Source organism: Marmota marmota, unplaced genomic scaffold, assembly GCF_001458135.2.
Source record: "Marmota marmota marmota unplaced genomic scaffold, marMar, whole genome shotgun sequence".
NCBI classification, from domain to species: Eukaryota; Metazoa; Chordata; class Mammalia; order Rodentia; family Sciuridae; genus Marmota; species Marmota marmota.
In genome coordinates, this window is record NW_026000093.1 from 25029768 (window position 1) to 25042140 (window position 12373).

At 34.8% G+C, this 12373-nt stretch overlaps 1 protein-coding gene across 1 annotated transcript in view; it reads left to right on the top strand.

Moving 5' to 3' along the window:
* Positions 1–10053: 10053 nt before the first annotated feature.
* The window catches only part of Crispld1 (cysteine rich secretory protein LCCL domain containing 1), a 44949-nt gene continuing 42629 nt past the window's right edge, over positions 10054–12373 (top strand). Inside the window, exons 1-2 of the mRNA XM_015485715.2 lie at positions 10054–10471; positions 11451–11770. Coding sequence (XP_015341201.2) covers positions 11513–11770 — 258 coding nt within the window. The 5' untranslated portion in view covers positions 10054–10471; positions 11451–11512. The remainder of the gene's footprint in view (positions 10472–11450; positions 11771–12373) is intronic.

Below are 12373 nucleotides of genomic sequence, written 5' to 3' on the forward strand. Positions count from 1 at the left end.
TGAAAATGTACTATATATANTATATATATATATATATATATATATATATATAATATATATATATATATACACACAATGAAATACTACTCAGCCACAAAAAGAATTACTTTATGACTTTTGTTGGTAAATGGATGGAACTGGAGACTATCATGATGGTTAAAATAAGCCAGTTCCATAAAACCAAAGGATAAATATTTTCTCTGATATGTGGATGCTAACACACAATAAAAGGATGGGGGAGGGAAGAATAGAAGTTCATTGAATTAGACAAAGGGGAATAAAAAGAAAGGAAGGGGGTGGTATTAGGAAAGAAAGTAGAATGAATGGGACATAACTTTCCTATCTTTATATATGAATACTCAACCATTGAAACTCCGCATCATGTACAACCACAAGAATGAAATCCTAATTAGGATAAGTTATACTCCATGTATGTATACTATGCCAAAATACACTCTACTGCCAAGTATATCTGAAAAGAACAAATAAAAATAAATAAATAAATACAAAATTTAAAAAGTGAATAAAAACTCATAGTTTTACAGTTAACTTTGGCTTTCATTGAGTGTTTTCAGGTTTATATAGATTTTAGAGTATAGGTAGAATACTTCTAAATAGTTAGGTTTCTTGGGAGAAATCAGATTATAGATGCAAGAAAAGGAAAAGAAAGAGAGATACATGCAGCAATCAAGAGAGATGTTATAATTTGGGGAAGAATTTGGGCAAACAGCACAAAGTTAGGAATATTTAGAAGGCAGAGAGATAGTGAGAATGGGTATCCAAATTAAGGTACAACATGAAGTAAGATGAAAGCAGAAGTAAAGGGCATGTTCTGCAAACTACACAGCTGCAGAGCATTGAGTTAAAAACCACTTCATATTCATGTGTGAAAGCGTATTTAAGCATATCTTCTATTTATTCATGTGATTATTGCCTGTTTGTAAAATCATTAGTTACCAAAGCTTTTATTTTGTAGTTATTTCATTCTTTTAGAACCAAAGAATTTCTAAAGTCTGTGTTAATTCTTGGGCTTTTTTTCAGGAGGATAGTTAGAGGTAACATTGCAAATATAAAGTTGTCCATTTTCTTCCACATTTTCCGTGTTTTCCCTGCAACCTATCTAGTTAAAATTAAATTTTCTTAATCTCTCCCCTGCTATCTATTAAAGAATGAGTTTAAGGTTCAAGTACTACATGATCATGCAAGCATACAATATTTAATTGGAGAGGATATATATTTGCTAGACACTAGGAATCTTCTTTCACTTTTGTTAAATATCGTTCTTTAAAATCATCACTAAAAGTGAGCTGCAGGGGTTTTCTTCCAACTATTTCTTCATAGGCTAACTAATGACAGTTGAGAAAGCTTTCATCTTCCTTATATTGGGATGAAAAGCCCGTCTGACATTAATTCTGCACATGAAAGGGTGAGTACTTTTCCTTTTACAATGTCCGCCTTTCAGCTGCCCTTCTTGGTAAACCTGACAGGCAACCTCTAACCCAAGCACATTGTCAAGTCCTTCTGTGGGTCCAGAAAGAAAAGTGATCATCAAAAGATAGAGCCGCCACTAGATTTCTCTTGCCACCTTGAACGTATTTTAGAAACACTCCTTAAATTTTAAAAGGTTTTATTATTACCAATTGTTTATGGTATTTGGATTGGGAGAAATTAAAATATAGTTCTTTTACTTTTTTTAAAAAAAGTTTTCAGTTGTAGATGGACACATGTATTTATTTTTATCTAGTGCTGAGGATTCAACCCAGAGCCTCACACATGCCAGGCAAGTGCTCTACCACTGAGCTACAACCATGGCTCCTAAACATACAGTTCTTTAACCTGGACGGAGAATTTCATATCACTGAATAGCTCTTTTCAGTTTTCTATCTATGGCTTTTGTTATGACTTAAAATCTGCAGAAATTAACACTAAGCAAATGGTAGATCTTCATATCAGCCATGAAGAGATGTGTGGCAATATTAGCTAACAGCTGATAAAAGATACATTAAAAAATCAATGAAATAGAGCATCATTCTGAAATATAATTTGATTCTTCTGTCAATAGGAAACATTTTCTTATGAATGGTTAGGAAGAACATATTGAATAAAAGATTTAGGAAAAAAAGACTATTCCTTTCTCTCTCTCTTTTTAGAGAAGTATGTATATTTTTTATTTTTTATTGATTTTTTTTAAAAATAAATGACAGCGAAATGCATCACAATTCATATTACACAAAACATAAGCACGATTTTTCATATATCTGGTTGTATATAAAGTATGTTCACACCAAAATTCCTGTCTTTATACATGTAATTTGGATAATGATGTCCATCACATTCTACCATCATTGCTAACCCTCTGCCCCCTCCCTTTCCCTTTCACCCCTCTGCCCTATCTAGAGTTCGTCTATTCCTCCCTGCTCCCCCTCCCTACCCCACTATGAGTCAGTCACCTTATATCAGAGAAAGCATTTGGCATTTGTTTTTTGGGGGGAGGGAGGGGGGGGGATTGGCTAACTTCACTTAGCATTATCTTCTCCAATTCCATCTATTTACCTGCAAATGCCATGATTTTATTCTCTTTTATTGCTAAGTAATATTCCATTGTGTATATATGCCATGTTTTTTTAATCCATTCATCTACTGAAGGGCATTTAGGTTGGTTCAACTCAAAGTGGACCAAGGACCTAGGAATTAAACCAGAGACTCTGCATCTAATAGAAGATAATGTAGGTCCTAATCTTCATTACGTCAGATTAGGCCCCAATTTCCTTAATAAGAGTCCTATAGCACAAGAATTAAAATCAAGAATCAATAAATGGGATGAATTCAAACTAAAACGTTTCTTCTCAGCAAAAGAAACAATCTGTGAGGTGAATAGAGAACCTACATCTTGGGAGCGAATTTTTACTCTTCACACGTCAGATAGACCACTAATCTCTAGGATATATAAAAAATTCAAAAAGCTAAACACCAAAAAAACCCAAAAAACCCAATCAATATATGGGCCAACGACCTGAACAGACATTTCACAGAAGAGGATGTACAATCAATCAACAAATATATGAAAAAAATGTTCATCATCTCTAGTAATTAGAGAAATGCAAATCAAAACTACTCTGAGGATTTCACCTCACTCTAGTCAGAATGGCAGCTATTATGAAGACAAACAATAATAAGTGTTGACGAAATGTGGGGAAAAGATAGACTCATACACTGCTGGTGGAATGGCAAATTGGTGCAGCCAATATGGAAAGCAGTAAGGAGATTCCTTGGAAAATTGGGAATGGAACCACCATTTGACCCAGCTTTCTCTCTCCTCGGTCTATACCCAAAGGACTTAAAAACATATATTTTATCCCAAATGAATGGCGTAGGCCAGTGCTCCTTAAATTGCTTAACTACTGAAAAAGGGCTAATGATAGTGGATCTGGAGATATTGTAGAGAGTATTTATTTTGCACATAGTTTTTATTTTTTCAAAATAACCTGAATTGCCTGTCTTCACTAGTGCACATTTATGATATTAATGTGTACTTCAGCATGGGATGTTTACTTCAAATGAAATAGCTCTAGGTGACCACCATCTCCAGCATGGTGTGCTTTGTTCATTTTGTAGATTCTAGTTCTCCTGCCCACAGGCTTGTGCATCCAGACATACATGCACTTTTCTGATAAATATGCAATATTCAAAAAATCCAGATTTGTGCATTTAACATACATTGTAAGCAATACAAAGGTCATATGAACATGATATCTTCTCTCAAGGAGTTTTTAGCATTGTTGGAGAAATACAAACGTGAAGATCTGTCATTCACAATACAAAATGTGATCAGATTTAGAGAAAAATAAAATAACAGAAAAAGACTGGCTGCAACAGTGAAAATCTTTGTGGAGGAGGATGCTTCAAATGTGGGTAAATCAGGAAAGCATGAATCAAAAAGATTTTCAGCACTGGAAACAGTATCAAGAAAGGCTCAGAAAGACATAGAAATTACTGATTTTTATTTTCTGTTTCCAGTGCATAGAGAGGTGCATGACTGGTAGAAGATAACTTAAATAATATTTAACATAATATTTATATTTATTTAATATTTAAAATAATATTTAACAAAATCATTGCATTTCATGATTGAAAACCAGCCAAACTGCAAAAAGACAATAAAATAATTTTTTTTTAATCTAAAAATAAATTTAAAGTTGTTACTTCTCTAAACACTAAGAAATAGGTTGAGTTTCCAGCTTGTAGCATAAATGTAGTTCTCAGCACTCATATTTTTTTAATAATTCAATTGAAGAAGCATCATTATATTTCTAATTGCAAACACCAATGATTTTTTTTCTATCTTTGAATTCTCAAATTTGACTTTAAGCAGAATAATAATTCATGAAGAGTTTTACAATGATGATGGCAAGTAATGTAGACTTTTTAATGTAATCATTGTAATCTTAAATTTTCTTTGTTTACATTATGACACAAAAAATTCATTACAAATGGATCAAAGACTTGACTTACAATTTAAAATAATAGAATTAGAAGATAAAAATGTGGACTTTTTTCATTACTTTGGGAGAGGCAAATGCTTCTCTGACAGATCTGACACAGCACTAACTATAAAGAGAAAGCTTAATAAAGTGAAGTTTCTTGAAATTTGGATAGATATTCTGTTAAGAGATAGAGTAAAAGGCCAAAAATGAAGAGGAATAATGATAAAGTACATGTACCCAACACTTGCAAAAAGTTCCTACAAGTCAATAAGAAAAAGATATACAACCTACTTTATCTACTCAAGTTCTAAATAAGCATATTTTAGCATCCAGCTGTTCTCCTTCTAACTACATAGCCAATATTAAAAAGCATAAATGTGTGCACCAAAAGACACATATAACAATGGTCATAGCAACATTGTGTTTAATTATGTTTAATAACCTTAATATTCAACAACATAATGAATAAATAACTTGTGGTATGGTCATCAAACAAAAATAATAAATTACTGTTATATAAAACAAAATGGATATATCTTACAAATATATTGAATGAAAAACTCTAAACACAAAAGTTATACAATGGAATCATCTGCTCTATTTTTTTTTTGTGTGTGTGTGTGTGTGTGTGTGTGGGTGCGTGAATAATACTGGGGATTGAACCTAGGATCTTCGTGCATTCTAGACAGGTACTCTATTAACTGAGCTACATCCCTAGTCACAGAATTACTTGCTCTGTGATTTCACTTATATAAAGATTTAAAGTAAGCAAAACTGGTTTTCAATAAAAGATAAGATTATAAGTTATCTTTGGAGAGGAAGGAGGCATGAAAAGGTTCCTGGAGAGATGGTTATGTTCTCTATCTGTAACTGAGTGGTCTTTATACAGGTGTGCTAAATTTGGAAAATTTCATTAACTGCCTAGTTAAGATTTTTTTCACTTTACTGCATGTGTGCAACATTTCAATAATGAGCTTTTAATAATCAACTATGCATTTGCAATTAAAGTAGAAAGCCTGTGTGTTAAAATTTTGTCATGTAATATAATTGTACTAAGTATTCTTAAAAATAGAACATTCTAAAATATTGCATATTATATACATTCATATATCTTAAAATGACTGCTTTTAATAGGAATGAAAACTGTGTCCTACAATATGCAGAATTGAAAACTGTTTTGGTTGTGAGAATAAATTCACTACACATGACCAAAAATTTTAAAGATTTATTATGAATCATGTGTATAGCCAGTTACTTCTATTCAAAAGTTTAATGCTTAAAACTACACAACACTTTGATTAAAGCCCATTGACTTTATAAAATAGCAAATACAAAGTCCCTAGTTAGTTTTGGTTGTAGTAATACTTTTCCATTATTGAGTACTTTCTACTTATGTTATTGTTTTAAGTGCTTCCACATATTAACTCATCCTAATACACAAAGTGACAATGTGAGATGGCTAGTTTTATTTCCCTTTAAAAAGGAAGAATCTAAGGCTTACAGAGGTCAAGTATCATACTCAAGACCCCATGAATTTAAGTAGCTTAGTTTACATTCTATGTCTTAATACATTGTGCTACACTGCTACCTCCTCCCAAACTACCTACCATGAGAATTTTATTCTCCCAGTAGAGATGGACTTACCAACTATGTGGTGAGAGAAAAGTCTTGATGTCATAAAACTATACACAATGAATGAAATGTCTAAAAATGACTATATGCTCACTTTTGTAAGTGCAGAGATTAGAAAACACACATAGGAAAAACACACATTTAAAAATAACATCTAACTGTTCACATGAATAAAAATATCAGCATGAAGAAAATATGACATTGATAGAGGAAGAAACCATCTCTGTAGAAATGTATCTGCTATAATGCTTTATGCTGCAAGTAACTGAATTCTGATATCAACGTGACTTCAGACGTTCATTACCTCTTACAGCAAGAACATGGAGGGAAGGTGTACCGATAATGGATTAATGTCAGAGAGACTCAGCTATGTCTGCTTTCATGTTTGAGCAGGGTGATATGTCTCTGCCTTCAGGTTATCTCTCTTCTTGGTATGCTGCATCTTTAAATTTCACAAACTTATATATAAGCACCTAAAGAGATACTTTCTCTGTTTGCATTTCTATTTATTTATTTATTTTTTAATTAGGTAGATATGACAGCAGAATGCATTTTGACTCATTGTATACACACAATTGCAGGACACCTTTTTATTTCTCTAACTGTACATGATGTAGCACCTAGGGTACTAATGAACATCTCATTCCACCATCTTTCCTGCCCCCATACTTCCTCTCCTCCCCTTCCTCCCCTTTACCCAAAGTTCCTCCATTTTTCCTATGCCCCACCCCCACTCCCTGCCATTAATGCTGAGTAATATTCCATTGTGTGTATGTGTGTGTGTATGTATGTGTGTGTGTGTGTGTATATATATATATAATTGTATAATATGTATATATATATATATATATATATATATANTATATAAATATAATCACAGTTTCTTTAGCCATTCATCTCTTTGACCCAGTTATCCTACTCCTAGGTCTATACCCAAAGGACTTAAAATCAGCATACTATAGTAATGCAGCCACATCAATGTTTATAGCAGCTCAATTCACAATAGCTAAACTGTGGAAGCAACCTAGATGCCCTTCAATAGATGAATGGATAAAGAGACTCCATTTCTTTTTATCAGAAAAGAAAACTCTTGCCAACACTTCTCCTCACTTCCAAGTAAATGTCTTCCTTCCTTTCAGTGACCAGGGTTGTATGACCTGTTCATGCAGAATTAGTTGCTAGTAGCCGGGATAGATGCCAGGCTTTGGCTAAGCAACACGCACCTCCTGAGGATGTCAGCTTGATCATGTATAAAAATGTGGACATCCTGAGTATATTTGAGGCTGTGGGCTTGGCATAAAGAAAGGGATAGAAAGCTGGTTATTGATCAGACAACCAACAATATTTACCACAAAAAAGAAGTAATGCTAAAAATAGCTGGTCTTTACATGTAATAGTTTAGCCACAGACCAGAGAGCCATTTTGACATGAATTGGGTGTGGAGAAGAGATTTTATTCTGTCTACACAGATTTCTCAACAATGAGTAAAATATGCACAGTGTTCCCTTTGAGTACTTGACAACATTGTATTTGATTTTTCTTTTCTTTCTTTCTTTCTTCCTTTTTTTTTTTTTTACAGATTGTCATTTGGTAAGTTTACTTCAAAATAATATATAACAGTTTATTCATCAATATGACATTTCTACATCATATATTTACATAAAAAGGAAATGACAGAATTGCAGACAAATATAAATTGAATTTCTGAAATAGAAAATATTAATTTGTATTTTACTCATAGTTTACTATGTCCTAAAAATATCCCCCATTTAAGCATTCTTATAAACTGTGTAAAATAACCCAAAATTATTAAACACATAAATTATGTGTTTATCAAAATAAAAATTTGAAACTATGTCAAATAACTATATAATTGGGAGCACATTTATTTTCCTTAAGGAATTAATTCTGTACTAAGGCAAACCACTCTGTTGTGCATCAACTGTCATAGAAAATTTATCATAGTATTTTGGGTAAGTTAACTTTTTAAAAAAAATATTTAATTGATGATTTTTCTTTTCAAAATAACGTATATACTGAATCAGGAATGACAAGATTTATCACTGAAATGTTAATGTTTAACATGAGAATTATATAAAATCATTCTTTTATATTAAAGCTAATGAAAACATTGAGTTAAAGTGTTTTTTTTTTCTTGCCTGGAGAAAGTTTGGAATTAAAACCTTAAAACTAAACTTTATTTTCTTTAATGTAAGCATTTTTGAGTCAGATTTGTCCATTGTGTGGAAAGGTTTTAAACTGAAACCTTCAAGGATTATCTCTGCATTTAACTTAATTTCCGTATTATCTTAATTTCCTTTTTCCCAATTTGAGTTTTCTTTAAAAGTACTTCAAGTAGTATTATTACTTTTAATGCTTTTTACTCAATACTTGGTTTATTTTCAATGCCATGTAAAAGTTGCAGTATAGAAACATGTTCTTTAATTGCTGTAACAAATGATTGCTTTTACAAATGATTTTTTTTTTTTTGAACCATGGACTTTGGTGATCTTCCATCAGTTTGTAGGAGGATATCAAGTTTTCTGAACTTAGTGCATGAGAACTAAAAATAATCATTTGAAAAATATGCATTTAACAGTCCTTTTGTGCTTAAGTTGCTATAAAATTGTGAAATTATACCTATGGAAGACTTATGTGCACCAGAACCTGACACCTTTCTCACCCTTCAGATAAATGATGCTTCCTCTTTCTTCCTGTGAGAAGAGAGGTCTCATGAGGCTTAAAGCTGAGCTTTTCAAGTTTAATTTAAAAAGAAGTGTAGTTAGATGGTGAAGACAGGCAGCCATTGAGGTATGAGTTACTAGAATGTTTTATATTAATCATATGCTGGATTTAGACATCGAGATTATAACTCACTACAAAAAGGAAGCAACAGTAAATGAACTAGGTAGGGCTATAGAGGTAGTTCACTAATAGAGTGCTTGCCTAGTATATGCAAGGCTCTAGATTTTATCCGCAGTACCACCCCTCCTTCCAAAAGTAACGGGATGGTGTATTAAGAATTGTAATGCAAAAATAAATAAATAAATTAAAAAGTTAGAAACTCTTTTTGCACTTAAAAACAAACAAACAAACAAACAAACAACAATAACAACAAAACGTGCCTGTAGAAATCAGTGTATTCAGCAGGGTGAGCCTGTAACATTATGGATTATAACCTATTAATGTTCTTACTCTAAATTACAACATAGACAACAGGGAGACTCTCTTTCATTGTCTATTCTAGGACTGGAGTTTGAATTTGTGTCAACCTAGTACTGTTTAAATTAACTGCTGGTACCCTTTATATTAACTTCATAAGTATATACATTAATAGGAAGAAAAAAAAAATCTGCGGTCACCGTGGGAAGACAGTGTTGCATATATGATGGGTGAATTGTAGCTCTCAGTTGTCAGGCAACCTTAACCACCCATAGCCCCATCATTTTATGAAACCCATTCTCCATCTGGACCTCATAAAGACGTAATGGAGCCGAAAAGAATAACTTCTCTATTCTAGATACTAGCTCCTGAAACAGATGCTGACCCCTGCAGAAAATGGAAAAAAAAAAAAAAAAAAAGTCTTCCTTTCTCCATCCCTCCCCCAGTTCTCCTTTGTGCCTCCATTTAAGGTGTGGATAACCCCCTACGTCTACCCCCTGTTCTCAGGCAGGGCAGCTACGTTTCTGTAAAGGCTATTGAAGCATTTTAGAATCTCATCAGAAAGGAACTAAGAAGAGGCTCTTTGAAAGTAGAGGAATCCAAAGGGGCGGGAGGAATTGGGGGACCTCCTCACACACACCTCCCAGGATTCAGCCCATGCCCTTCTTGGTCTCTGAGGTCCAAAGCTCGCCCACAAAGGCCGGGCGCCCTGGCTTCCCCGCGCCAGGAGAAGCGGGGCGGGCCGCTGCAGCNCCGCAATAAATGCCCGCGAGCGCGAGGGAGCGGCGGAAGCGCTTGGCGCCTGGCTCTGCGCGCCCAGACTGCACCCGGCAGGAGCGCGAGGTCGCTGCCGAGCCCTGCTGGTGTCCCCGCCCCTTGCTCCTGCAGATAACGCTTAGAGACGCTTGGGCGCCCACCGTGGCAAGCTAACGAAGCAGCTCTCTTTCCGCCCCAAAGCTCTTGGTCTAACTTGGAGCGCTTTGCCTGCTACTTCTTCCAGGTTTGAAAGGAACCGAGGAGTCAGAGGCTCGCGTCCCCTGTAGTCAGCGCCCTCCTTGCTCAGGGACTCGCTGTGTCCGGGTCTCTCCTGAACAGGGCTGTGTGTTTGCAGTGGAGTGTGAAGACTGGAGGCGGCTGCAGAGGCCGGCCGTCCTGCTGGGCTCAGCTCCTGTAGGAAACTTCACACTGGAGAGGTAAGGGCGTTTCTTAAAACGCATCATTCACTGGTCACACTGCTACTTTTTCCTAGCTCCCCTTTTCTTTTTAACTCTAAGTAAGAATAATAAAAAGCCAACTTGTTAAGAATGGTCCAGCATGGAGGATAGGTGGGCTACTGAGAAAGCAGTGGCTGTGGAGATGAGCGGGATCTTGTTCTTGTAAGTGACTTTGTTGGTTTCACCACCTCCCCAGAGGCGCGCTCTCCATTCGGTTAAGTGTGCGCCTTTAGTATAAGGGAGGAAAATCTCTGAAGTTGCTGGCTTTCTTGGATGAGGTACAGGTTAGGCACAAACCTTCCAAGAAAGACTGATCGAGTTCTTGACCTGTGCATGGATAAGAGACTTTCCCCAGTGACCCTTTATCATTCATTGGGTCCTCTCTATGTGCCCACGGATACAAGTATGAATTGCATTTTATACTTCTTTAAAACATTCACCCTCAATTTCAGAAATGTAATGGTCATTATGAATGCCTCTTAACAAAAAATGAGACACTGGAATCAAATAATGCCTTAATTTAAAAACAAAAATACCTTAAAAGTCATCAGAGAGGAACACTGAACCTCCAGATGGAAATAAACATTCTAGGTAGATAACACCTTTTTCAGGCACTATGTAATGTGTAGAAATTTAAAGTCTTGTATTTAAGAAAAAAATTTCTTTTTCTAGCTTAGACTCTCTTGATCTACTTTTCCCATTCGTTTTTGACCTCGTGGTTATCTTGGAAAATATAATTCTCTATTTTGTGGAAATGGTGCATTGTTTAAAATACTCCAAAAGAAAAATAAATGGATTGAAGATAAATTAATTTAAGAAAGTAGATAACTAATTTCAGAAAGGTTTTATATAGACAAACTGGCACATTCCCTTTGTAACTACTGTTTTGCTTTTGTTATTAGAGTATTAATAATATCTACTGGTACGTTCATCTTAATCACGTGACATGTCGTTATAGCCAAAAGGAGTGGAAGAGCCTGTCTTGGAGATTTTCCCGGGGAAATCCTGAGGTCATTCATTATGAAGTGTACCGTGCAAGAGTGGCTGAGAGTAACCACAGTGCTATTCATGGCTAGAATAATTCCAGCCATGGTGGTTCCTAACGCCACTTTATTGGAGAAACTGTTGGAAAAATACATGGATGAGGATGGTGAGTGGTGGACGGCCAAGCAAAGAGGCAAAAGGGCCATCACAGACAATGACATGCAAAGTATCTTGGACCTTCATAATAAATTACGAAGTCAGGTGTATCCAACAGCTTCAAATATGGAGTATATGGTAAGGATGTTTTTCAGTTGGTAAATACAAAAGAAATGTTTATTGATGCTTTCAGCCATCATGGTTAGATTTCTTCATACTTTTCTTTAATCTTTTACCATTGTCCTGTATGAAATAAAAAAAGCTTTTGTTCAAGGATATCTTCCTCTGCACATTCTTTATTAATGTTCCTCTTATTTTTAAGATCTCTTTGAGTTTCAGAGAATTAAGTACCTTCAAATGCAACTAAAGTGCTCCAAATCCTACTCTTACCTGAAAGTCTCTATACTGCTGGACAGCAGGGGCATTGGCTTTTAAGTGACTTAATAGAATAATGACATTCTAATATCTGATAGAACCTTATGAATGGTGGTTGTGGAAAGTTCCGAGATAATGAATCTGAAGAAACTTTCTGGATTCCATATATATATTTCTAGTGGGCCTTTGACATTGTAAAGGGCATATTTCTGTGGTTGCTTTATATGTTATAGTGCTTCAGCAATGACTTTCCCCTTCCCTGGATTCATTTTTTGTGAACTTTCAAGTATGAAAATAAGGCTGGGCAAAGTATTAAATAAAAATATCCACCTTATCCTTGATAACCTTATATTTACTCAGCATAAA